The sequence below is a fragment of the Peromyscus maniculatus genome, chromosome 16 (assembly GCF_049852395.1).
Source record: "Peromyscus maniculatus bairdii isolate BWxNUB_F1_BW_parent chromosome 16, HU_Pman_BW_mat_3.1, whole genome shotgun sequence".
Classification (NCBI taxonomy): Eukaryota; Metazoa; Chordata; class Mammalia; order Rodentia; family Cricetidae; genus Peromyscus; species Peromyscus maniculatus.
In genome coordinates, this window is record NC_134867.1 from 14,066,740 (window position 1) to 14,091,308 (window position 24,569).

At 44.7% G+C, this 24,569-nt stretch overlaps 1 protein-coding gene across 2 annotated transcripts in view; it reads right to left on the reverse strand.

The window, feature by feature from the left end:
* Positions 1–24,569, reverse strand: part of Ak9 (adenylate kinase 9) — a 139,974-nt gene that overhangs the window by 51,321 nt on the left and 64,084 nt on the right. For both annotated transcript variants that reach the window (XM_016001353.3, XM_076552407.1), the window contains 6 exons: positions 19,066–19,214; positions 15,202–15,358; positions 13,168–13,282; positions 6,996–7,072; positions 4,415–4,591; positions 409–498 (listed from right to left, as the gene is read on the reverse strand). In XM_016001353.3, coding sequence (XP_015856839.1) covers positions 409–498; positions 4,415–4,591; positions 6,996–7,072; positions 13,168–13,282; positions 15,202–15,358; positions 19,066–19,214 — 765 coding nt within the window. The remainder of the gene's footprint in view (positions 1–408; positions 499–4,414; positions 4,592–6,995; positions 7,073–13,167; positions 13,283–15,201; positions 15,359–19,065; positions 19,215–24,569) is intronic.

The window sequence follows — 24,569 nt, forward strand, 5'->3', positions numbered from 1 at the left end:
TGGCACAGATGTGACCTTACAGGAGGAAGTGTGTCACTGTGGGGGTTGGCTTTGAGGTCTCCTTTGCTCAAACTACACTCAGTGTTGTAGAAAGTTCACTTCCCATTGCCTATGGATCAAGATGCAGAACTCTCAGCTCCTTCTCCAGCACCATGTCTGCCTGCATGCCACCATGTCACACCATAATGATAATGGACTGAACCTCTGAACTGTAAGGAAGCCAGCCCAGTGAAATGTTTGCCTTTATAAGAGTTGCTGTGGTCATGGTGTCTCTTCACAGCAAGAGAAACCCTAAGACAATTGGCACACAGCATAGGGAGAAAGTAAGCAGAGACTGTGACCCAAATTAAGGTTTGATCTGTTAGAACAGCACTTTTATGAATGGGAACTTTCATTTTTTAGCCTAACCTGTTTCAGGCAGTTCTTCAGGTCCCAGGACCTCTTTGGATCCCTTTCGAACTCCTGCTTCAACTGCAGTGTCCTCCGGAGGCTCGGGAACTTAAGAAAGAAATCTAAGTTAGTGCTTGAATTTTCAAATGCTGTTCCATAGGAAAGTTTTGGCACAAAGAAAATCCCAAAACTTACTTTAAATTATAGATGATATATCTAATTAAAAACATATATTTTAAAATGATGGCATACAAATAGAGCACAAGGCAGAAAAGTGAAAATTTAAAATATACAAAAGGACAGCGAAGCGCTGGAATGGTAGTCTCAGTGGGGAAGAATGTTGGTTCTGCAAGTGCAAGGACCTGAGTTTGAATCCCTCGTGCCCATGTATAAACCTGGGCAGGACTGTGTGTGCTTGAGGAGCCGAGGCGGGTGGGTCCCAAAAGCTCATGGGACAGCCAGTCCAGCCAAAATGGCGGGCTTCTGGTTCAGTGACGGACCCTGACTTGAGGATAAGGAAGACAGTGATAGAGGACGACACCCAAAACCCTCCTTCCCTGTCACATGTGCACGCACAGAGGCAGGTGCACCCACGCACCATGTGCATGCACCACATGCATGTACACCCTCCCACCAAGACATCGACTAGAAGAGTCACCACATGGCACAGAACATCCTAGTTGGTACCTGCTAAATGTTCTTAAAACCCCACTCTTGTGCATCAGACCTAATGCCCTGTGGGTATAAAGTGGCAAGAACAGCAGCGCAGGAGTGGGATGGAGGGCCTGAAGAGAGTCTGGCTACGTCTCGTCGAAGGGCAGGCCGTAAAGCATCTTTTTTACATGACGCGAGACACCCTTCACTCACATATCCAGCCCGGATGGCTCTAGACATGCACACTACTTACATATCTTCCCACCCCACAGTCCCCAGGTCTGCTCCCAAATCTAAGATACACATTTGGCATAGATTATATATTCATATGAATGTATACCACACACATATACCCACACTATATATACATATGAACGTATAGCACACACACATATATATACACACACACAAAATTATATCATAGTATTATCTCCTGAGTTAATACTTTAGTACTCTTTTGACAGGATCTATAGCATTTAAACTTTATTAGAGCACACGTAGAAAAGGGACAAACCCAGGACATGTCTGATTATAAATTGCTCAGTTAATAAAAACACTATAAATCATCACCAATAGAAGAGCATTGAGACAATAAGAGAATCCACTTGGGGAATTGTGAGATGTCTGGTTAACCTTTGGATTTTGAGGTTTTCTGTGTTTTTGAACGCAGCCCAAAGCCTTCTATCGCAATAAGACTTGAAATTCATATGTGGTGTGGGGGTTGGGAAATGCATCATTTCTTTCTCTAAACCACTACGCAGGACAACAGAGGGTGAAGGAGAGAGAGCTAGGAACCAGATCAGCATGCAGGGCCAGACATCAAAGCCCAGGAGATGCTGTCGTGATGGGGGGGGGGGGGGCGTCCTTTGGGTGCTAAGTCTACAAGCAATGCCTTCAACTTAAACTTTTTTCTTTTAAAAGATTTATTTACATTTTTATGCCTGCTAGTATTTTGTCTACATATCTGTCATTGAGCTGGAGGCTAGAAGAGGTTGTTGAATCCTCTGGAATTGGAGTTATGGGCAATGAGTTGTGAGCTGCTGTGTGGGTGCTAAGAATCGAACCCAGGTCCTCTGCCAGAGCAGCAAGTGCTCTTAACTGCCCAGCCAACTCTTTAGCACCAATCCCTTCAATTTAAACTTTTTATTAAAGTTCTTTTTTTAAAATTTTTTTTATTAAAGTTAAAATTTAGGAAGGGGAGCTTGAACAGTTACGAGATTACAGAAGGCCTGCAAACCCACTGGAAAAATCCTAGGGTGCAAACGAGCAGGAAGTCAAGTTGTGAAGAAGGCCTCAGAGCTCACCGCCAACACAGGACTGATGCTCCAGCCACAAAGCAGGAGGAAAGGGCTTGCGTTAAAGACGAGGGCTGCAGGCGGAGCTGGGCAGAGCCAGGGGGAGCCGAGGAGATGGTGTGGGTGGGGCTTTGAGCTGACTAGAAAGACATCTCTCAAACCAGAGAGTGATTGGGTCCTCAAGAGCGTCTCCATCTGGCTCTGCAGTGCAGCAGCAAAAATGTCTTAATATGTAATAGATAAAAGTATCTTCCAAAAATAAGATCAGAATCCTTGAAAACCCTATTCTCACCCATTCGTAGTCTAACGTTAACCCATTCCTTGTGCTGTTAATTCTTGACAGTATGTATGATTGGAAGCCTCGATCCAAAAGACTGAAACTGAATCTTTACCCCCAAACAAAAATGGTAATGCGAGGCTTATGGCACATACTTGAGGTTAAAATATATGTATTTATAGGTATTTCCTTGGTCATGGTGTCTTTCACAGCAGTGGAACAGAAACTAAACTAAGAAACACTGTTGCAGTGATGAGAACACAGGCCGAAAGACAGCACCTTCCCAAGGCTGCCAGATGCAAACAGCTGGATGGAATACAGAAATACACAGGGATATATATGTATATGTATGTGTGTATTATATATATATGTACATATATGCGAAAGAGACAGTGACAGAAAGAGAGAGAGAGAGAGAGAGAGAGAGAGAGAGAGAGAGAGAGAGAGAGAGAGAGAGAGAGTAGGACACAGAGGTGTCTGAAGTAAAGCTGACTGATGGAGGGATATCCATGCAAAGAGCAGAGTAGGCGTCAGAAAAGTCCCGGAAAGAACTGAACCTGTGAGGCTGATTAACTGATGAGAACCACGGTGATTGTAGACAACTTGGAATGCCCAGAGCCAGATTTTCTGGACCAAACTTTAGTCAGCAGAGGTTCAGTTCCTCCTAGGACTTTTGTTCATAGACCAGACTCCAGAAAGTTGTTCACTGACCCCCACAAGCTGGAGCATAGACATGCACATGTACACATACACACACACACACACACACACACACACACACACACACACACACACACGCACACGCACACGCACACACACACACTAAATGAAAGCAAGTATAAATAGTCAAAGAAACATAAATAAATACCAAGGAACTTCAGCTTGATCTTGATTCATGTCACTTTCCTGTTAGATAGCCAGTCATGCTAAGATGACAATTATTTTAAAGATTAAAGATTTGATAATTACACATTGTACACATAGACCAAACGATCATAGTGTACAATTCAAATATGTTTTTGTTTTGAGGAATGGTCACTCTATGTCGTCCTGACTGCCCTGAAACTTAGTATGAAAACCAGGCTGGTCTGGAAACTACAGAGATGAGCTTGCCTCTGGGATTAAAGGTGTGCACCACCACAGCCGGCTGAGACATTTTTATAAAGAAGTGAAGTAAAAAGCTTAGCTTGTCCAATGCTAAGAAATTACTTGCGCATGCACGAGTGCACAATAAGAACGTCCTCATTCTGCTGGGTCCGCGTGACTGTAAGATGCTTTCTTGTTGGCATATAAAATGGCATTGCATGACATAAAGATCAATTCTTGCTTTGGGGGCAAAATGTCCTACAGATCATGTGCCAGTTCCAGGACCAAGCTCTCTCTAGGGTCTCATCTTTGCAGCCTCAGCCGGCTTCCATCACACACCCACTCACACCCGCACATCTGCCCACACTCACATACTCACACAGTCACACACTCACACATACATTCATACACACTCTCTCTCACACACATTCTCACACACTCTCATACACACTCACTCTCAAACACATTATCACACACACACATACATATACACACATTCATACATATTCTCTCATACACACTCACACATATTCATACAAAACCCCACATATACACACTTACACACCTGTCTACCTCACATACTCTCACACACACACACACATTAACACTCATACGCACATACACACACTCACACACATTGACACACACACTAGCACACCTGCCCCCCCACACACACATGCGCGCGTACACGTGGCCATCAGTCATGTCTAACCTGATTCAGGTTCATGTTCTGCTTCTGGGGCCTCCAATGCTTCAGACTCCTCAGGTAACAATGACCCTCTAGTGTTCTCTTGAATCTCAGGTGCCTCAGCCTCTTCAGGTGCATCATGAACTTCAGAATCTTCACCATCAACCTCCTCATCAGCTTCATTATCAGCCTCTTCACTATCTACAAAGAATTACAAGGAATAAATTATTATTCCATTAAAGCCAACAAATGATGGTTAGGTAGTGTAAAAAAACATAGAGAGGAGATTAAGGCCTCAGAGTGGTGCTCTCCTGTATCTGGTTTAGTGGAGGAAATAGATGAATTACCACTGTATTGTATCTACTAATATGGAGTGGTAAAGGATGAGAGCCATTCTGTCAGGGTGCTATTGGAGAACCTGAGGAAGGGTTCATTTAAAAGAAGAAATGTTTGTATCTATCCCAAATACTCTTAACAGTAAAAGACTAGAAAAAGCCCAATATCCTCTTAAGAAGGAAATGACTAGATCCATACAATCTACTTATGGCTACTGAGCACTGGAAGCTAGTCTACACTGAGATATATGTAAGTACAAAATAGATTATGACTTCCAAAGTTTTAGCATGATAAACTTAAGGTAGAACATTAACATTACTTAAGTTTCTATTGGGCAGCATCAGACGAGACTCCCTATATAGACACAGGGTTAGCATAGCTATTATAGCAGATTTACAATAACTCATTGTAATAATAATATGGCACATTAACTTCGGTGTTAGTTGTAAATTTAGAAAGTTTGATTGCAAATCTTATGCGTTCGTTGATGGCCGTGGTAGACATGGAAGTTCTTCAGAAGGAGACGGTCGCGCTGTCAGAGAACTCATCTTCCCCATCCCTTTCATGTATTTATGGGATTGACACACATGTGTATGAAGATGCAAACAGGGTTTCCTATGAAAGGCTGGCTATATGGCAGAGTGAGTGAGCTTGTCTCTCTGAATTCTCATGGGCATTTCCTTCCCAGTTTTCTTCCAAATGCCGCATTTTGATGGTGGTTCTCTGGCACCTGGATTTGATCTAAATCAAGGTTTGAAATAGGACAGCAGCACACAAAGCTTACAAGAACACAACTTGGAATGTGGTCAGTATCTCTGTGTTAGGTTGAAGATTTTATGGAAATACACACAAAGGTTTTTGGACTCCTAGTACAGCTTGTGATGAAGTGATGTAATCTGTGAAGAAACTTGAATTTTCTTTCACAACATATCGCTTATTAAAAATCATCATATGTCTCTAATTTATGTGTACTTATTTATCTATATTAGGTACATTATAAAAGAAACACATAAACAGAAGACCCCAGTAAGGCAGCTGTGTACCACACAGGTCAGGAATGGGTGAAAAGGCATTTTAAGATCTTTGAACTATTTGTAATTTGACTATTGATCGTGTGCTGTTATCGATTGACTCACAATAAACACTAAACCATCACCTTCTGTGAGTGAGGAATTTAGCAGTAGCTTGGCGGAGTGGTCCTGGCTTGGTGTTCCCTGAGTTGGTGAAGACGTTGACCAGAGCTATAGGATCTGAACACTTCATTGGAACCAGAAGACTCATTTCCAGGGTGGATCATTTACAACCAGAACCAAAGTGCTCAACTGTGCCCACTGTGCCCCACTCAAAGTTCCTGTGCACAGAACAGCCGTGCAGTAAAATGGTACTTGTTTTACAGAACTAAGCTTCTAGTTTAGTTTCTAGGAGGTGGAGTAATGGATACTCTTTGATCCTATGGCCTCTTTGGCACTCCCATGAAATTTATGGACCTCTTTTTAGAACAAAACTGCCAAAGCTCATAAAATAAAATGCACAAGAAACCAGTTATATTGGAAGCGGTTGCTGAAACATAGAGCTATTTGAGGGCTATATGAAACGTAACTACCGCAATCGCAGCAGCAGGACACGTAGACAGAAACCGTGGTGCAATACACAAAAGCCAAGAGACAGCTAACACCACTGTGGTTTGCTTGCTTTCTGGGTTAGTAAAGGAGACACTCAGACTCAGTTCAAAGCTATTGAAAATAGAGTTGAAGTTCCTGGACCTGAAATTTAATCCATAGACCCCAGTTTGAGAACCTGGATCTTAAAAGAGGAAGTTCTTCCATAAAAGCGATGGGAGCTTTAAGTATGAAGACAATGGGTATTGTAAGAGTTTGGCTGTCCTTGGCTTTTGCAGGATTCTTCCAATAGAAACAATTCCAGCAGCTAGGTGTAATCCGCGACAGAGGTACTTTCTGCATCGTATCCTGCTTAGAGGGTGCTCAGGTGGGTCTCATCTTAGGAGCACCCCCTCTTTGATTAGGAATCTTTGCCCTGTGAACCCATAATCCCAGTGAGAATAGAACTTATTATGGAAATTAGAACAAGCTGGGGAAGGAAGGGGGACTTTCAGGACACAGGCATACACCTGGACTCTGGGCTCTAGGGGATGCACTGACAGTCCACGTGAAAACACCAGCAATGGTACAAGATCAGAGGACGTGCTGCCCGTGTCATCAAAGGTGCTAAGATCAGAGGACGTGATGCCAGCGTTATCAAAGGTGCTTGCCTTTTGCTTTCTTTCCCTCAAACTCCGCCATCCTCTGCTTTTCTTCATCGAGTCTCGCTTCTTCCTCTTTGGCTTTTCTGAAAAGAGAAGGTCCAACATTCAATTAAAACAAAACAAAACAAAACAAAACAAAACAAAACAAAACAAAACAAAACAAAACAAAACAAATCAGACACCTCCCATTATTATAAGGTTAAATTCTCATAGTGGCAAGCAACAAATACTTCCTTATTAATCACTCATTACGCTTTTTATTCACAGCATACACTTTTACCCCACTCAGGCTGAAGGCAGTTAGTTTTCAGTCAGCACACTGGTATTTTTGGTAAGACGATATGGAATGCTGTATTTTAAACTATGGCTGTCAGTTAGGAAACCTGATAAAATGCAAGATTCCCTGAGGTAAGTTGAGATGAAGGGGGAGATCTGTAACATTTCCCTCAGACTCAGTGGGTGATATTCACTGTATAATGTTAAGGGAAAAGAAGTAGAGTATACAACATAATTTTAACTTTGTATCAGTATATATGAGAACTACAAGGCTAGAAAATCAATCAAATTATAGACAGCAATTATTTCTGGATGGTAGCATTGTAAGAGTTCAATTTATAACATTTGCATTAGTTTTTTTTTCTCCATTGAATAGAGAACATAACATTTCTTTCTAGTCAGAAGAAGTTGAAGCCTGGAGAAACAGCCCCAGGGTTAAGAATATTTACTCCTCTTACAGAAGTCCTGGGTTTTATTCCAAGCACCAACATGCAGCTTATAACCACCTGTAACTCCAACTTCAGAGGGTCTAAAGCCCTCTTCTAGGCTCCAAGGCTATCTGTATTCACGTCTGCACATATCACCCCCCACATATATATGCATAATTTAAAATTTTAAATTTAAATGAAAAATTAAGTTTTAACACACTATTGATGATTTCTTTTTCCAACCCAGGTTCGTACTAAGCAGGCCCTGTATCACTGAACCACAACTCCCATCCCCGTGATGATGATATTTAGATATTTAGAAAGTATGGAAGCTTCAGTACATAGTGGAATCTGCATTCCATTAGGGATGAAGCAATTGATCTTTCCTAACAATGGTGAATATAGGTAAATGGAAAATTAGCAAAATGTGGGGAGAAAGGCCTTGTCTATTCAAAAGTAAAGAGATGTGTCTTGGCTAGAAATCCTATCCCTAGGGATTTAGAAATGGGCATACCACTGCACAAAGAATCATATAAAAGGTTGATTGCATGTCAAAAAACAAACAAACAAACAAAAACCCAAAACACCAAATATTCACCAATAGGAAACCAAGCAAGATGGGCTCAGTGTCCGAAGCTCCTGGAACCACCGCCCTCCAAAGGACCATGTGCCGTGTCTTTGCATCCGTTTTTCCTTCTTTGAAAGTTAGTGACATCACTTCTCTTTGGAAGACTCTGCTCCTGTGTTTCTGGTTGAGATTCTCTTGCTGTATCCTGTTCTCCACCCAGGAGTGCTGGTGTTCCTGGGGTTCTCCTTGCTCACGGCCCCAGCCAGGCAGACTGAGTCTTCTTAACCAATCTCCTTCCCACTCAGTTTTGACGTCCATGTCAGGAGGTTCCAGGCAAGGCTGCTTATGAGAACTTCCTTTTCTAAAAGCAGATGAAGTATGCTGCCGGAAGACTTAAGGCCTGACCAGGCTGAGAAAGAACCTATAAAGCATTTGAAGCAATAATGGCAGATTGCCTTGCCATTTAACTGGATTGTATGCAAATGGTGCTGGAGACCGTAGAATTTAACACGTTTTTAGGTCTTCTCCTATGATGCAAGTCTTAACCCTGCTGTGCTTATCTCTGTTTAGAGAACCTGTAAAGCCCTTGAATGCATCTGTGAGTTTGTGAGGCATTTCTTTTCTTCTGTTTCCAGTTTTAGTTTCTTCAGTCTATAGAAAAAGCTTTCTGTGAAATGCTCATCGCTGAGTTTAAAAATCAACACACAGAGCTCTTGAGAAGCACACACCAGTTTAAGCGTTAAGCTGATGAACATGTGAAAATTTCCAATAAGAGTAGAAATTGATGGCAGAAACAGAAGATTCCTGATAGAAGAAGAGAAAGGGTAAAAGTACTCTTGGGAGCCACAGGGGACATAACTGTTCTGAAAAATTACACATGCATGTATTTTTGTCTGTTTAAAATTAGCATGTGACCAGCTGGTAAATAATGTGAGCTTTGTCGTAATTTTAGATTAAGATTTCATCTGTTGTTTGAAGTGCCATCCATGGGTAGATGATACTCTTCCCAAAAGTCGTGGGTTATTAAACGAAATCCCAGTGCCAGCTTTGGGATACCTTCCTAGGAGTTGTTGCTCAGGGAGTCCCCAAAGGCCCCCCAAAGACACAGGCTACGGACATTGCTCTTGGTTGCCCACCATAGCTAGACGGTAAGATCTTCTTGCCGAAGAGACCACACGCTTTGGTCACAGGTCATAGAGAGATGACATTGGAAGTGAGATGCAAGCGTCCTTGCCACTAGCTGGCTTCCATCATGCCAGAAGGTGCTATCCAGGCAGCTGAGGGAGAAAGCCACCAACAGTGTCACCGAGTCTCGAACCCTTGGAGCTACAAGAACGATCTTCCAGGCAGGAGGTGCTCCTCTGGTACAGCACAGGCATGCCTTTCTGCTTTCTGCTTGGATCTGAGACCTGTTCCACCTGAGGGAGCTCATGCCTGGCTCTGTAGGGCTGGTCAAGCGCCTGTGACTGGGAAGGTCATAGGACCTTTGGAGAACTTTCTAGATTGTTCGGCTAAGCCATCATGTTGTCAAAGGAAGCTGTACTCAGCCTTCATCAGAGAAGCTTGTTTATTTTATTTTTAATTATATGACTGTCTGTCTGTATGTACGTATGTATGAATGTATGTATATATGTGTATGGATGTGTTTGGGTACCTGTAAAGGATAGAAGAAGGTGTCAGTTTCCCAAGAGTTGTAGTTACAGGCAATTGTAAGCTACCTGATATGGGTGATGGGAACTGAACTCAGGTCTTCTACAAGAGCAGCAAGTATTCTTAACTGCTGAGCCAGAGAATCTTCAGCATAGAGGCCAGAGGTTAATATAAAATCCCACAACTGGCCAAAGTGACCGTAGAGTGCTCAGCCCTTAAAGGGACACCCACATCACGACTTCAGGGGCACCACAGAAGAGGGCATTGGGAAGATGCAGGAGTCAGAGGATGGGGAGATGTACAGTCAATGGAACCTTCCAGACATCACTTGACTGTTGCACTCATGATTCGCCACAGCTGTGACGATCAGCACCAGACGTGCACAAAGCTGGGCCTATCAATAGTTCATCATTTATGGGGAAGCTGAGGCCTCAACCCTCCCTGAGGGGCTCTTGGCAGCTAATGACTGTTGGGAGAAAGGGTGTCATTTTCTTCAGTGGTGACGTCAATGATAAGGAGCCCACTCTCAGTAAACAGTGAGGAGCATCCAGCCCCTTCTCAGGCAGGAAATGGATTAGAGTCGATGGCTCTCACACACACAGGACAAGGAAGGAGTCTAGGGTCTTGATGGAAGAGGGAGAAGGAGGAGATGGGCCGGTGAGTAAATTCACTATGTACTGCACAAAGCTATCAAAGAATTAAATAAATGGGAAGAAGGATTTCATCTATTCTTAAATACTTAACTATTTTGCATACACTGGAAAAACTAAGGAGTTCTTTACACTTAGCAGATTGTTACCCTATTTATAACAAGACCTTTTCTCTTTCTTTCTGTTTTTTGTTTGTTTTGAGACAGGAGTCTCAACGTGTAGCTCTTTTTCTTTTCTTCTCTTTTGAGACAGGGTCTCTCTATTATGTAGATCTGGCTATCCTGGAACTAAGTAGACCAGGCTAGACTGGAATGCCTAAATACCCACAGGCCTCTCTGCCTCCTGAGTCAGACTGGATTAGAGGTGTACACCACCACTGCCTGGCCAACTTCAGTTGTTTGAAGATAATATGTCAGCAAGGATGAACAACTAGTTAGGTCCTTGTTTTTCTATTTTATTTCTCAGCCTGAGAATGTTACAGTTTATTCAAGGCCAATCTTGAGCATCAGCTGTAATGGATTGCTCATAATTTTAAAAGCACCTCTTACACCCAGAGCAGAGAAGAAATCTCCCATGCTAAAATTGTAAGATGTTCACAATCAGTTCTTCCATGGAGGCAAGGTAGATTTTTCCTAGTTATTCCACGTGGCATATTTTCATTTATGTTTTATTGTGTTATTGTCTCAGTGTGTGGATTCTAGTTATTAAAATTAAACCACAGATAGGGGTGTGTGTGTGTGTGTGTGTGTGTGTGTGTGTGTGTGTGTGTGTGTGTGTGTGTGTACTGGTTAGTTTTTTGTCAGTTTGATACAACCTATACATATCTGGGATAGAGGGAACCTCAATTGAGAAAATGCCTCTATCAGATTGATCTATAGGCAAATCTGTAGGGCATTTTCTTGATTGATATGGGAGGGCCCACCTACTGTGGGTGGTACCAATCCTGTGCAGGCAGTCCTAGGCTGTAGAGGAAAGCAGGCTGAGCAAGCTATGGGGACCAAGGCAGTAAGCAGCACCCTCCATGCTCTCTAGGCAGAAACAAACCCTTTTGTGGTGGTTTGAATGTATTTGGCCCCAGGAGCTCATAGGGAGTGGCACTATTAGGAGCTGTGGCCTTGTGGAGTAGGTGTGGCCTTGTTGGAGTGGGTGTGGCCTTGTTGGAGGAAGTGTGTCACCATGGCTGCGGGTTTTGAGGTCTCCTTTGCTCAACTTCACTCAGTGTGACACTCAGTTCACCTCCTGTTGCCTGCTGATCAAGATGTAGCTCCTTCTCCACTCTCAGCTCCTCCAGCATCATGTCTGCCTGCATGCCACCATGTCCCATCATAATGTACTGTAAGCCAGCCCCAATTAAACGTTTTCCTTTATAAGAGTCACCATGGTCATGGTATCTCTTCACAGCAATAGAAACCCTCACCGAGACTTCTTTCTTCCCCCAAGTTGTTTTTGGTCAGTGTGGTGATATATTGTGTACCCTAATAGAATTTGCCTGAAGATCAGAGAACAGAATAAGCCACTAGATTAAACATATATGCCAGGCAGTGGTGGTATACACCTTTAATCCTAGCACATGATGGGGGGGGCACTGGGGTGGCGGGGGGCAGAGATCCTTCTGGATCTTTGTGAGTTCAAAGCCACCCTGGACTACATGAGATCGACTCAGTCTAGGAGAGAAAACAGAGCCAGGCAGTGGTGGCACACACCTTTAGTCCCAGGACTGGAAAGCACACATGCCTTTAATCCCAGGAAGTGATGACTGGGCAGAGAAGGGTATATAAGGCATGAGGAGACAGGAACTAAAGGCTTTTTTGATAGAAGCATCCCTTTCATCTAGAAGCCTTTTTGGCTGAGGAAGCTCATTCGGCTAGAGGCCTATCAGCTGAGGCTTTTTCAAGCTGAGGAGTCCTAGAGGTAAAACGTGGCTTGTTCCTTTGTCTCTCTGATCTTTCAGCATTTACCCCAATATCTGGCCCAGATTTTTCTTTAAAGACTATTTAGCAATTCGAGCAACAGGTCAGTGTTTTATCACAACAACAGAAAGTAAACCAGGGCAGAAGTTCTTATCTATCTGCATATTTTTTTCTTCTGGAAGGTTGGCGTGTGTGTGTGTGTGTGTGTGTGTGTGTGTGTGTGTGTGTGTGTGTGTGAAATCTAGCTCATTTTTTTTCCAGTTGCCTAATGAAAAAAACTTGAAGTGAGCTGTGAAATTATTCACAGCTGTGTAGAGATTCCTGAACTTACTGTTTCTTTTGGAACTCGGTGGGATTTTTGCATAGTTAATAGACAATCTTTCTGACATTAGAGGCATTTTAAAAGTATAACCTGTGAGAGGGTGTGACAAGTACAGGTACGTACTGGAGGTCGGAGAGACGGCTCAGTGGTTAAGAGTGTTTGCTGCTCTTGCAGAGGACCTGAGTTTGGTCCCAGCACCCATGGTGAGTGGTTCATAGCTACCTTTAACTTCAGCTCCAGGGGATCCAGTACCCTCTTCTGACCTCAGTGGGCACCCACACACAGTTGACACGCACATACACATAAATAAATAAAGTCTCTGGAAGCAGGCCATGGTCAATGGGGAGCCTGTTTTTGGTCCACAGGAACCTTACCGTATTTCCTCCTCTTCCCTTTTTTTGGCTTGAAGTTCTTCAAATAATCGTTCTAAAACCTTAGCATCAATTTCAGACTTATTCCTTAAATACATTCTATTTAAAAAACATTTTCCTGAAATACAAAGAGAAAAAATTATTTTGACATTGCATAGTGTGGCCCGTTTTGGAAATTAACTACAAAGTGATCTCTGACTATGCACACACAAATTTCCCTTTAAGTGCTGATCCAAACAGAGCCCCAAGTCTTTAAAATTTTAGTAGAATGTCTTAAATCTTTTTCGAAAGGCATGTGTTACTATGTAATAAATAATGAAAACATGAAAAAAACATCTATTTTCCCCCGGAAATTCTCATTTCAAACATTTAAAAAAGGTTTTTTTCTTACATTTATTTATTTGTGTGTGTGTGTGTGTGTGTGTGTGTGTGTGTATGTGTGTGCGCACGCGCATGTGTGTGTGAGCGTGCGTGCATGTACATTCATGTGCATGTATAGTGGTCAGAGGACAACTTATGGAGAGTTAGTTGTCTCCTACCATATGGATCACAAGCATTGGACTCAGGTTGTCAGGGTTGACAGCACAAACCTTTACCCCGCCACCTCTCAAATATATTTCCTTTTTTAAAAATAATTTTATTAATTTTCTTCTTTCCTTTTACATACCAACCCCTGTCCCCCCTCCCTCCCTCCTCCCCCCCCCACCTTCTCCCATCCCACCTTCATCCCCTCCTCATAGAGGGTGAGGCGTCCCTTGGGTAGTCGACACAGGCTGGCATACCACGTTGGGGCTGGATCTAGGCCCCTCCCCACTGCATCAAGGCTGAATAAGGCATCCCGCATAGGGAATGGACTCTAAAAGGCCAGTTCATGTACTGGGGATAAGTCCTGGTCCTCCCATTGCCAGGGGATTCACAAACACATCAAGCCATGCAACTTTCACCCACATTCAGAGGGCCTAGTGGGGTCCCATGCAGGCTCCCCAGCTGTCAGTCCTGAGTCCATGAGCTCCCACTAGCTTGGGTCAGCTGTCTCTGGTTTTTCCTATCAAGATGCTGACCCTCCTCCCTTGCTCCTATAATCCCTCCTCCCTCTCTTCAACCGAACTCCAGGAGCTCGGCCCAGTGCTTGGCTGTGGGTCTCTGCATCTGCTTCCGTCAGTCACTGGATGTAGGTTCTATGATGACAATTGGGGTAGACACCAGTCTGATGACAGGGGAAGGCTAGTTCAAGCACCCTCTCATTGCTGAGTCTTAGCTAGGGACAATTTTGTTTTCCCTAGCCGTGGATTTCTCCCCACCCCCTCAATGGTACACCCTGTCAAGAGATCCCTTTCACTGTTCTCCCTCCCTGTCTCTCCCCCAGCGCGGCCATTTCCAGCCCTCATGTTCCCATCTCCCATCTTCTCCCTTCTCTTCCCCACTCCCAGTTTACCCAGGAGATCTTAACCCTTTCCCCTTCCTGGGGTGATGCACGTGTGTCCCTCTTAGTGTCCTCCTCTTTATCTCGCTTCTTTGGGGCTGTGGATTGCAGCCTGGTTATCCTTTGCTTTGCATCTATTATTCACTTATGAGTGAGTATACACCGTGTCTGTCTTCTGGGTCTGGCTTTCCTCACTCAGGATGATTTTTGATAAAGGCAATATACAGCAAGTCAACAGCCAGCATCAAATATATTTTCTTAAAAGGTGAAGTGATAGACTACTTAAAGGCATCAGGATTACCCTCATCATCAGGATAGTGTGCAGGATTGATTTACAAGCTACAGCTACCGACTGAGAAGGGATGCTGAATTCTCTGCTCCAAAGAACAACTACTGAGGATCACTAGAAGGCTCAGTGGCACAGCCCATTACCCCAGGTCACCGTCTCAGCAGGTAGAGGCCTCATTTCGTGCATTATTAGGTCCTCTAGGCACAGCTGAGGTGGTAGCAGAGGTGGTACCTGTATCTAAGAGTTCTCCATTCTCTATTTTAACCAAAGTAAATATCAGTGACAAACATTTTATTTTAAATATAAATAATAAATATTTGCCAACCATTGTTCTCTCCATCTGTTAAAGAGATAACCAAATCAGGAACAATTCCCTTATCGATGAAGGCTGTCCACAGATCTCTTATAGTAGGGCAGTTGTCCACAATCCATCCTCCGTATTTTGGGGCACCAGGAAACCTGTTCTTGTTATCTTCAGTTACCTGTGAAAACACATTGATAGCACCATTGTGAGTTGACAAGCCACAGGTTTATGATGTGTTTTTCTTATAGAATTCCAAGAAGCATCTTCTAGGCCCTGACTTTGAGAAGAAAGTAAGAGTGACTTAATATTAAGAGAAGCTTAATTTTGAAGCAATCAAGTCTTACTAGTTTAAAAACAGGAAATAAAGCCTTTATTAAACCTAACAGTGCACTCTTGCTATCTATTAATCAGTAGCAATGAATGTGTCTAGTTAGTATTTATGTCACTTGTAATTTTATTGTGACAGTGATGAACTTCCTTATGCATTGGATTATTTTGATAACATTGTGATGAACTTCCTTACACAGAAGTACTTATCCAGGGATTATATATTTGCTAAAGTTATTTCTCCAGAAGATGCCACACTGTTTCCCAAAACATCCGTTCCATTTTTCACCCTTTCTGGCTGAGATAAGGTTTTCATTGCTGCAACAAAACACCATGATCAAAAAGCAAGTTGGGGAGGAAAGGGTTTATTAGGCTTACACTTCAGCATTGCTGTTCATCATTGAAGGAAGTCAGGACAGGAACTCAAGCAGGACAGGAGGATCCCAGAGCCAGGAGCTGATGCAAAGGCCCTAGAGGGGTGCTGCTTACTGGCTTGCTCCTCATGGCTTGCTCACCCTGCTTTCTTACAGAACCCAGGACCACCAGCCCACGGATGGCTCTACCCACAATGGCCTGGGACCTCCCCCACTGATCACTAATTGAGGAGGTGCCTTACAAGCCGGGTTTTATGGAAGCAGTTTCTCCACTGAGGTTCCCTCCTTTCAGAGAACTCTAGTTTGTGTGTCAGATTGACATAAACCTAGCCAGCACACTGCTCCTCCCAGAAAATGACGATCACCATGGCTTCCTGAGTAGTGATTGCTTAAAAAAAAAACTTGGCCAACTTTACAGGAGAGAAATTATATCTCATTATTGCTCATTGAAATTTAAACGTACATTTCTTTAAAATTTTCCATTTTTAACTATTTTTATGTGTGTCTCTGTACACATGAGTGCAAGTGTCCACAGAAGCCAGAAGATAAAGCAATTCCCTGGAGCTGGAGATTGACAGTTATGAACTTTAAATTCATATTACTTGGGAGCTGGGAACCAAACTCAGGTTATGTGGAAGAGTAGCCAGTGTTCTTAACTTCTGCGCCAGCTCGCTAGCCCTCAAATACTATCAATTTAAAAAGACAACCCAATTTTAAAAAAAACGGGTAAATGGCTTCCCCAATACTCTTGCCAGGCTTGGTGGTGCACACCTTTAATCCTAGCATTCAGGAGGCAGAGGCAGGATGAGCTCTGTGAGTTGAAGCCAGCCGGGTCAACATAGTAAGTTCCAGGACAGCCAGGGCTGTGTAAAGACTCTGTCTCAACAAAACAGTATGCTCTACAATATCAGAGATCTCCAGCTGCTTCTGAAAATGGTTTTCCATCCCGATCCCCTGGTCCCGTGAGGAATGACAAGGTGGGGGGAGCGGACGTGACCTGCACAGCCCTCTGATTCCACGGCTTACCGTGGAGTTGCCAAGCCCCACCTCTGTACACACACACTGCTGTCTCCGAAATGTTGTATTCATGCTTCCTGGAGCTTTGTATTCTCCACAACAAAGCGAAGGGGGCATTTCACCACAGGCAAGGGCGAGGTCGAGAGAAACCTGTCCTCACTTTACTTCTCTGGGTGTTTGGTCTCACTGATGAGGTAAAGACAGTAGCTCTGAGTATCATGACTGAATTCCTGTGCCTCGGAGATACCTACTTGCCACACGATGACTCAGTGAGTGGCTTCCAGGCCAGGTCACTGAGGAATATCCTTAAAGGCAAGGCCATGTTTAATCTGTCTTCCTACCCCTAGTATCTAATACAGGACACAGAAATAGCAGGTTCAGAGTAATGGAGTTTCTGAAGGAAAAACTATTGCTCAAACAACCTAAAGAGATTGGTTAAAAGGTGTGTTTGATATTAGGTGGAGTTCGGGAATCCTGCAGAGGAGGGAGAGGAAGGACTGTAGGAGCCAGAGGTCAAGGGCACTGTGAGAAGGCTCAGACAATCAACTAACCTGAGCTCATAGGGCTCACAGAGACTGAACTGACAACCAGGGAGCCTGCATGGGACTGACCTAGGCTCTCTGCATATATGTGACTGTTGTGTAGCTTGGTCCTCTTGTGGGACTCCTAACAGAGGGAACAGGAGCTGGCTCTGACTCTTTTACTGGCTTTTGGGACCCTACCTCTCATACTAGGCCACCTTGCCCAGCCTTAATACATGGGGAGATGCTTAGTCTTACTGAAACTTGACATGCCATGTTTTGTTGATATCCATGGGAGGCCTGCCCTTTCCTAGATGGAGACAGAAGAGGAGGAGATTGGGGGTTGGGAGGTGGGTAATGAGGGAGAGGGACTGAGAGGGGAGGATGTGGGCAGGCTACAGCCGGGCTGTAAAATAAATCGATGGGAAAAAAAGGTGCGTTTGAGCTCAGAAGTACTGAGGGGCCCAAAGGAGTCCGGTGCAGCCAGGGCTCAAGGGAGCCACCCAGTGAGTTACTGAGTGATGGTCTCATGTGACAGATAAGCTTTTTATTCTCATTATTATTATTTTATTCTCATATATATTTTTTTTTTTTGTGAGGGGTCTTATGCTTAGCCCAGGCTGACCTGCCTATGTAAATCAGACAGACCTTAAATTATGCATGATCCTCCTGCCTCAGCCATCTGAATGCTGGGATTGCAGGTATAAGTTCCCGTGCCCAGAGTTTCTCTCATAATAACTTAAAGCTCAATCATAGAGAAGTAGAAAAGCACACCAAGAGTCCCAGACTGCCTCATTTATCATGCATGCTTTCTCTGAATGTTTATCTGAGATTGTTGCTAGAATCTACCTCTATGATACCTTGTCCTGGAAACAAGAGAAAGGTTCTGATTTCCCACTGGTACAGGCATGGCTTGTGAGGCTCATTATCCTCTTTGGGCTGAAAAATTACATGTGTTTCCACCCTCCCCTGCCAACACATGCCAGGGTGGCTGGATGAAGTTAGACAGCCACGTAGCAAGCTTGATCTCAGTCTCTGACTATTTAGCTCATAGACGAGATATCCAAATGTGGCATCGGCTCTATAAACTCCATCTTTCCACAAACTGGACTGAGTCAAAGATAATAACTTAAAGTAACATTAAGAACTATGAAATCACATCGCTTAATTTTGTTGATAATTGTGAATCTTCCAACAAGTACCAGCGATTACGGGGTACTTCACATGTGATGATGGCATTGGGGCTCTTGGTAGTGGGTACTCTGGAAAGAGGAGAATCGTTCTTTATTGAAGAGATGGCTGCTGGCAGGTTTCCGGTGGGTGGTCCACACCCATGCACACATGGGCAGCGCTAACTGGACTTGGTTATTATTTTTTTTAAGACATGAAGTCAAGAGAGGGCATGCTTTGGGGGGATATGTGGGAAGGGGAGGGGAAGCTGGGGGACAGTTACAATCATATTTCATCATAGTCATATATAAAATTCTCAAGAATTATGAAAAATATCAGAAGTGATGCAAATAAAAGCAGGCACATGAATTCGAAGACTACAGTAAAAGAAAACTGCCGAACAGTTGGACACAGACCAGATGGAAGTTCTTAGTTTCTCCGTCAGTGAGAAACAAGACAAGACTGGAACACTTTACCTCTTTGATGACTTCCTCTAGTAGTTCAGTGTGTTTCTCAAAGGGCTGCTCGAAGTTCAGATCCTTGGCCTGTCTCAGAGTATCCTCTATCATGAAAAGCACCTCGGGATGGGTTTCATTCACCTCTTCTATCGAGTCTTCTGTGGAGACTGGAGTCAAAAAAGTAAACAGAAGTGGCATTCCTGGGCTCGGGGACAATATTGCTTGAGCTAAGTCATGCTGCTAAGGGGTGTCCTACAGTCTTCTTTGTGTTACCACGGCACCTGCTAGAAGGAGGAGAAAACCCATCAACCCGTCAAAATGACGGCTCTTCTCCTTCTTCTAGCAGGATCACAAACTGGAAGGGCAGGGAGTGACCAAGCCAGTGCATCAGCATGAAAGTCATGTCAGGGAAGGGTCCTGTTGAGGAAGTCAGGGAGGGACCAGAGCTTCCAGGAGTGAAGGCAATCATAAACATCCAGGGGGGAAATCATACAAGATGAATACTTCCAGTGACCAGCAAGGGTTCAGAGCGGTTGCCGGTAGGGCAGGATGTAGCTAGAGTTTTCCCGCCTTGCCCACAGTCAGGACAAATCTTTGTCACCCGCCAGTCCCACAGCCGCTCAGACCCAACCAAGTAAACACAGAGACTTACATTGCTTACAAACTGTATAGCTGTGGCAGGCTTCTTGTTAACTGTTCTTATAGCTTAAATTAATCCATTTCCATAAATCTATACCTTGCCATGTGGCTTGTGGCTTACCTACGTCTTCACATGCAGCTTGTCATGGTGGCGGCTGGCAGTGTCTCTGACTCAGCCTTCCACTTCCCAGAATTTTTCTCCTCCTTGTCCCGCCTATACTTCCTCCTGTCTGACTACTGGCCAATCAGTGTTTTATTTACTAATTGTAACACATTGGCCATACAGAACATCCCACAGCAGCAGGAGGCAGGCAAGCTGGAGTCGGTTGGCACAGACTTGAGTTTTGCTCTTGTTCCTGGCAGGGCTGAGGGGCCTCCGGGTGACTTTACCGTTTATTTAACTGTGTGTGTGTGTGTATGTCTACCCCTCCAGCGAGGCAAAGGCTTGGCAGTTCCTCCTGGTTGGCCTGCTTCTGCATTTCCAGTCTTGCTTTGGAACTACTGCTTTCAGGCTCCAGCTGTTAGAACCTCTGTCCAGAGCCCAGTTATTCTCAGCTCAAAGGCCTTCAAAGGGCAGCTGCCTCCTGCCCACTTTGCCTTAAAATATCCCCAGGGAAGAAAGAGACAGTTCCCTGAGACACAGAGCAGAAGAGTCGAGAACTGTGGTCTCTTTCTGGAGCCCTGGAGGAAGGGAGCCAGGTAGACCAGTGACTCACTGCAATGGACATTTGCTAGGAAAGCTGACTGGACACAAGGGTAGACTCCACGACACACTGAGGCCCCCAGAGCCGCCAGGACGAGTGAAGAGGTGTTGGAGAGGCGGGGAAGAAAGAGAGGCTAGGAAGTTTCTTTGTTCTGTTCTTGTTTTTGTTTGCTTGTTTTCTTTTCTTTTGTGGGGGATGCTGCAGGGGTGAGGGGAGGATGGGGGAGACTGGCAGATGAGCAGAATTGGGGTGCATGATGCAAAACTCCCAAAGAATCAATAAAGAAGTAAAAAAAAAAAAGTCCCTGGGCCAAGCTGCCTTGTTCTCTGGCATCTGTCCTTTTCCCCAACAACAACATGCTTTGTCTGGAGGCCACTCATGTGCCCGGATGGAAACATGTATTTCCCAACTTTCCTTACAGCCTGGAGAGTCAATAAAATGCAAATCGGTTTGGGTGAGGCTATTTATTTTTCTGAAAGTTTCCTGTATTTTCTTTCTCCACTTTAATGTGTGTGCATGTTGTATGCATGCATGAGTATAGGCACGTGTGTGTGGGTGTGTATGAGTGGTTGATATTGGGAATCATCTTATTATTGTTTATTCATTGAGGCAGGGCTTCTTAGTCAAACCCAGAGCTCATCGATATGGCCAGTCTCCCTAGCCAGCTTGCTCTGGGGAATGCCCTGTCTCTGTCTTCTGAGGTTGGAATTATAGGTGGGGCTGCCATACCCGTGAGGCATTTGCATGGGTTCTGAGGATCCAACTGGCCCTCATGCTTGTTCATGGCATACTGTGACCACTGAGCCATCTCTCCAGCCCAGTCTGCCAGTTCTTTAAGGGAGTCAGCTATGTGAGAGTCAGTTTTCACTTCCTGCTCTTTACGCTGTTTCTGCTATGGCATGATAGCCAGAGCTCATGGATTAGCCTGTGGTTAGACACCGAGGATGGCAGAGCAGAGACGACCCATTTTCCAAACGACCCTCTCACCAAAGCAATGTGCTGTGTTATTTTTCATACGTTCTGGCTGTCCAGTTGTTTACACTATAGTACCCTTTGAAGATATGTTATGTTGAGAATGGTCAGTGGGAATGTTCACCTAAATATGCAAGGCCATGGGTTTGATTCCCTAGAAAACACACACACACACACACACACACACACACACACACACACACACACACACACACAGAGAGAGAGAGAGAGAGAGACAGAGACAGAGACAGAGACAGAGACAGAGACAGAAGACAAAAGACAGAAGACAGAAGACAGAAGACAGACAAAATGTGTGTGTCAATAGTGGTTTTAGTTTTTAAATCACACATTTCTCCTTCTAAATTCCAAATGAGATACCGATTTCTCTGGAGCCACATTTAAGAACACCAAATCACCATATACTAGTTTACCTTTTTCTGAACTCTTTCTTCTTCTTTTCAACATAATATTTGTATTGATTCTTTGAGGATGTCACATTATACACACCTATGACATTCCCTTCCCAGTCCTGCCCGTCCTCCATCCTGCCCCTGTGACATTCCCCCAGCAAAAACAAAAAAGGTCCAGTTTGTGTTATCTATATACTCACTGGAGCGTGGTCAAACCTTCAGTGGCCTGCCCCTTAAACAGAACTGAGTCCTTCCTCTCTTCACCCCTGCGGGAAGCCTCCCCCTGCTTTCCCCGGCCAGAAGCCCTCTATTGTGGAGAGCGGACACTTCAGTATCCTGTCACAGTTCTTAAGAGCTCTCTTCGATGGCTTCCTGCTTAGGCTGTTACTATTTGGGGGGGTGGGGTGGAGATAGGGTTGTCACAGAAGTCTTCCCTGTCCCGCTTTCTCAACTGGGCATCTGCAGTCATCGGTATCACTGCCAAAGTAGCTTATTTGCTCTTTGCGCTCTGAGGGAGCACGGATCGTGGCCTCCACATGGTTTCTGGTGTCAGCACAGAATGCGAACAGGGCTCCTGGTTGCAGTAGGGCTGTGGACCCAGACGTGGCCCTCCGATGATGAAGTTGGGATCACGGACATCAGCATGGCTTTAGACTGCGGCACAGACCACTGGACATCCGCCCAGCCTTTGGTGGCAACATGGGCCAACACAGACCCAGCTGCAGTAAGACCACGGGACTCAGACGTGGCACTTGGTGGCATGACTGACCGGAATCACCGTGGCCTTAGGTGGCACTGCAGGCCCCGGTGGCAGCACAGCTCACAAACTTCAACATGGCTGCAGGCAGCGGTGCAGGCCAGAGACCTCCTCTTGACCTTCATTGGTGACACAGGCCATGGACATCAGCTCAGATCCCAGCTGTAGCAGGACCTCAGACCCAGACACCACATGGTCACAGGTGGTGGCGCAGGGCACTCACATCAGAATGGTCCCTGGGGGCAGCACAGCCCGTGGCCATCAACACAGCTTCAGGTCACGGCACAGACCATGAACATCCTCTGACATCAGCTAGGACCCCAGCCACATCAGGGCCTCTGACCCACACATGGCCCTCAGTGGCATCATGAGACGCAGTGGTCCTTGAGGAGGTCCAATCTAGAAAGGGGACAGTTCCTCATCTTGGGCCTCCGTCATTGCCCAGGGCTAGGGTGATCCTGCATTGGACAGCTTGTTCGGGCAGCCGAGTCTGCATCTGCTTAGGCTCTGGGCTGCTACACACCATCCCGTTGACCTCACTGGGCAACAGCATGATCCACTCTTGGCCTCAGCCCTCTCTTGTGCCTGCGAGGGTGCCTACTTTTCTTCTTGATGAAGGTCTCAGGACCTCTGTCTTGGGTTGGGTTTTTATTTCTGGGAAGAGACACTAGGACCACGACAACTCTTATAAGTGAAAACATTTAATTGATGGGGCTGGCTTGTCAATTATCATTATGGCAAGGAGCATGGCGGCATGCAGGCAGAGGTGGTGCTGGAGTTGAGACGGCTACATCTCGCAGGCAACAGGAAATCAACTGACGGTCATGTCGAGGAAAGCTGGAGAAAAAGACCTCAAAGCCCAGCCCCACAGTGACACACTTTCAACAGAAGTTGTGGCCCAGATTAAAGGTGTGCCCCCCAGCCTCAAGGTCTGGATTAAAGGTGTGTCTCATCCAGCCTCCTCCAACAAGACCACACCTCCCTACGAGCTTTTGGGGCCAAATACATTCAAACCACCACAACCTCCTTTTTGTTGTGGACGTGCCAATGATTTCTTTTTCATCTGTGGGTAAAACATTGCTGTGGCAAAACTCAACCTGAGCACTAAAGAATACACACTGGATTCTGAAAAAGAGTTCGGTACGGGCTCAGGGAACCAGAACTCACGGTTACAGTTTACAATTCAGATAAGAGCCATAGTATTCAAATAGCTCAATATATCTGTCAGCAGAAAAAAAAAATAACAAAACAACCTGTAACAAAGCTAGGATTTTAGTTTGCTATATTGCCAATGAATCTGAATTTGAAAAAGAAATCGAAAGTGCCTTTTCTGAGCAAGTGTTGAGTTCCAGAGGCTGTGGCCTCCCAGTTGATTTCCGGAAGGCAGTCTGTCAACACCGGCACCCCCTGTGGGTAGACAGACGCACTGTGCCTGCTTCTAAGTTGAACTGTGTGGTTCACAAAGGGGAGGGGCAGTGTGGAGGGAAGCTGTAGAGTGCTGTGAGAACTCACCAGCATCAGAGATGGGGTCCCAGCAGCCACTTGGTTACATCTGAATATACGGTGGCCTGCTGTGAAGAGTCCACGCGTGTGCGTGTGCGTGTGTGTGTGTGTGTGTGTGTGTGTGTGTGTGTGTGCGCGCGCGCGCGCGCGCGCGCACGTGTGTGTAAAGAGGGTGGCACATACAAGTTTCTAACAGTGCCCAGTCAGTTCTTACTAGTTTGAAATAAAAACCAGGAAAAGCAGGCATATTTGAATCATAGGGGGAAAGAAACAAACAAAAGTCACTGCACATTGTACATCACATTATTGATGTCCTTCAAATGGAATACAAAAAGATTGAACAAGAACAAAAAAAAAAAAATGCAACCCAACAAAAAACTCTTACAAAGCAGAATACCAGAGCAAAACTTTCAAGTCCTAAAAGTAATGACAGAAATCAATAATAGAAAAACAATGAGACGATTATGAGAAATGCCTCCATTAATTCTCCAATAGCAAAATGTTTAGAAGACAAACTACTCAATTTTGAAAAAAAAA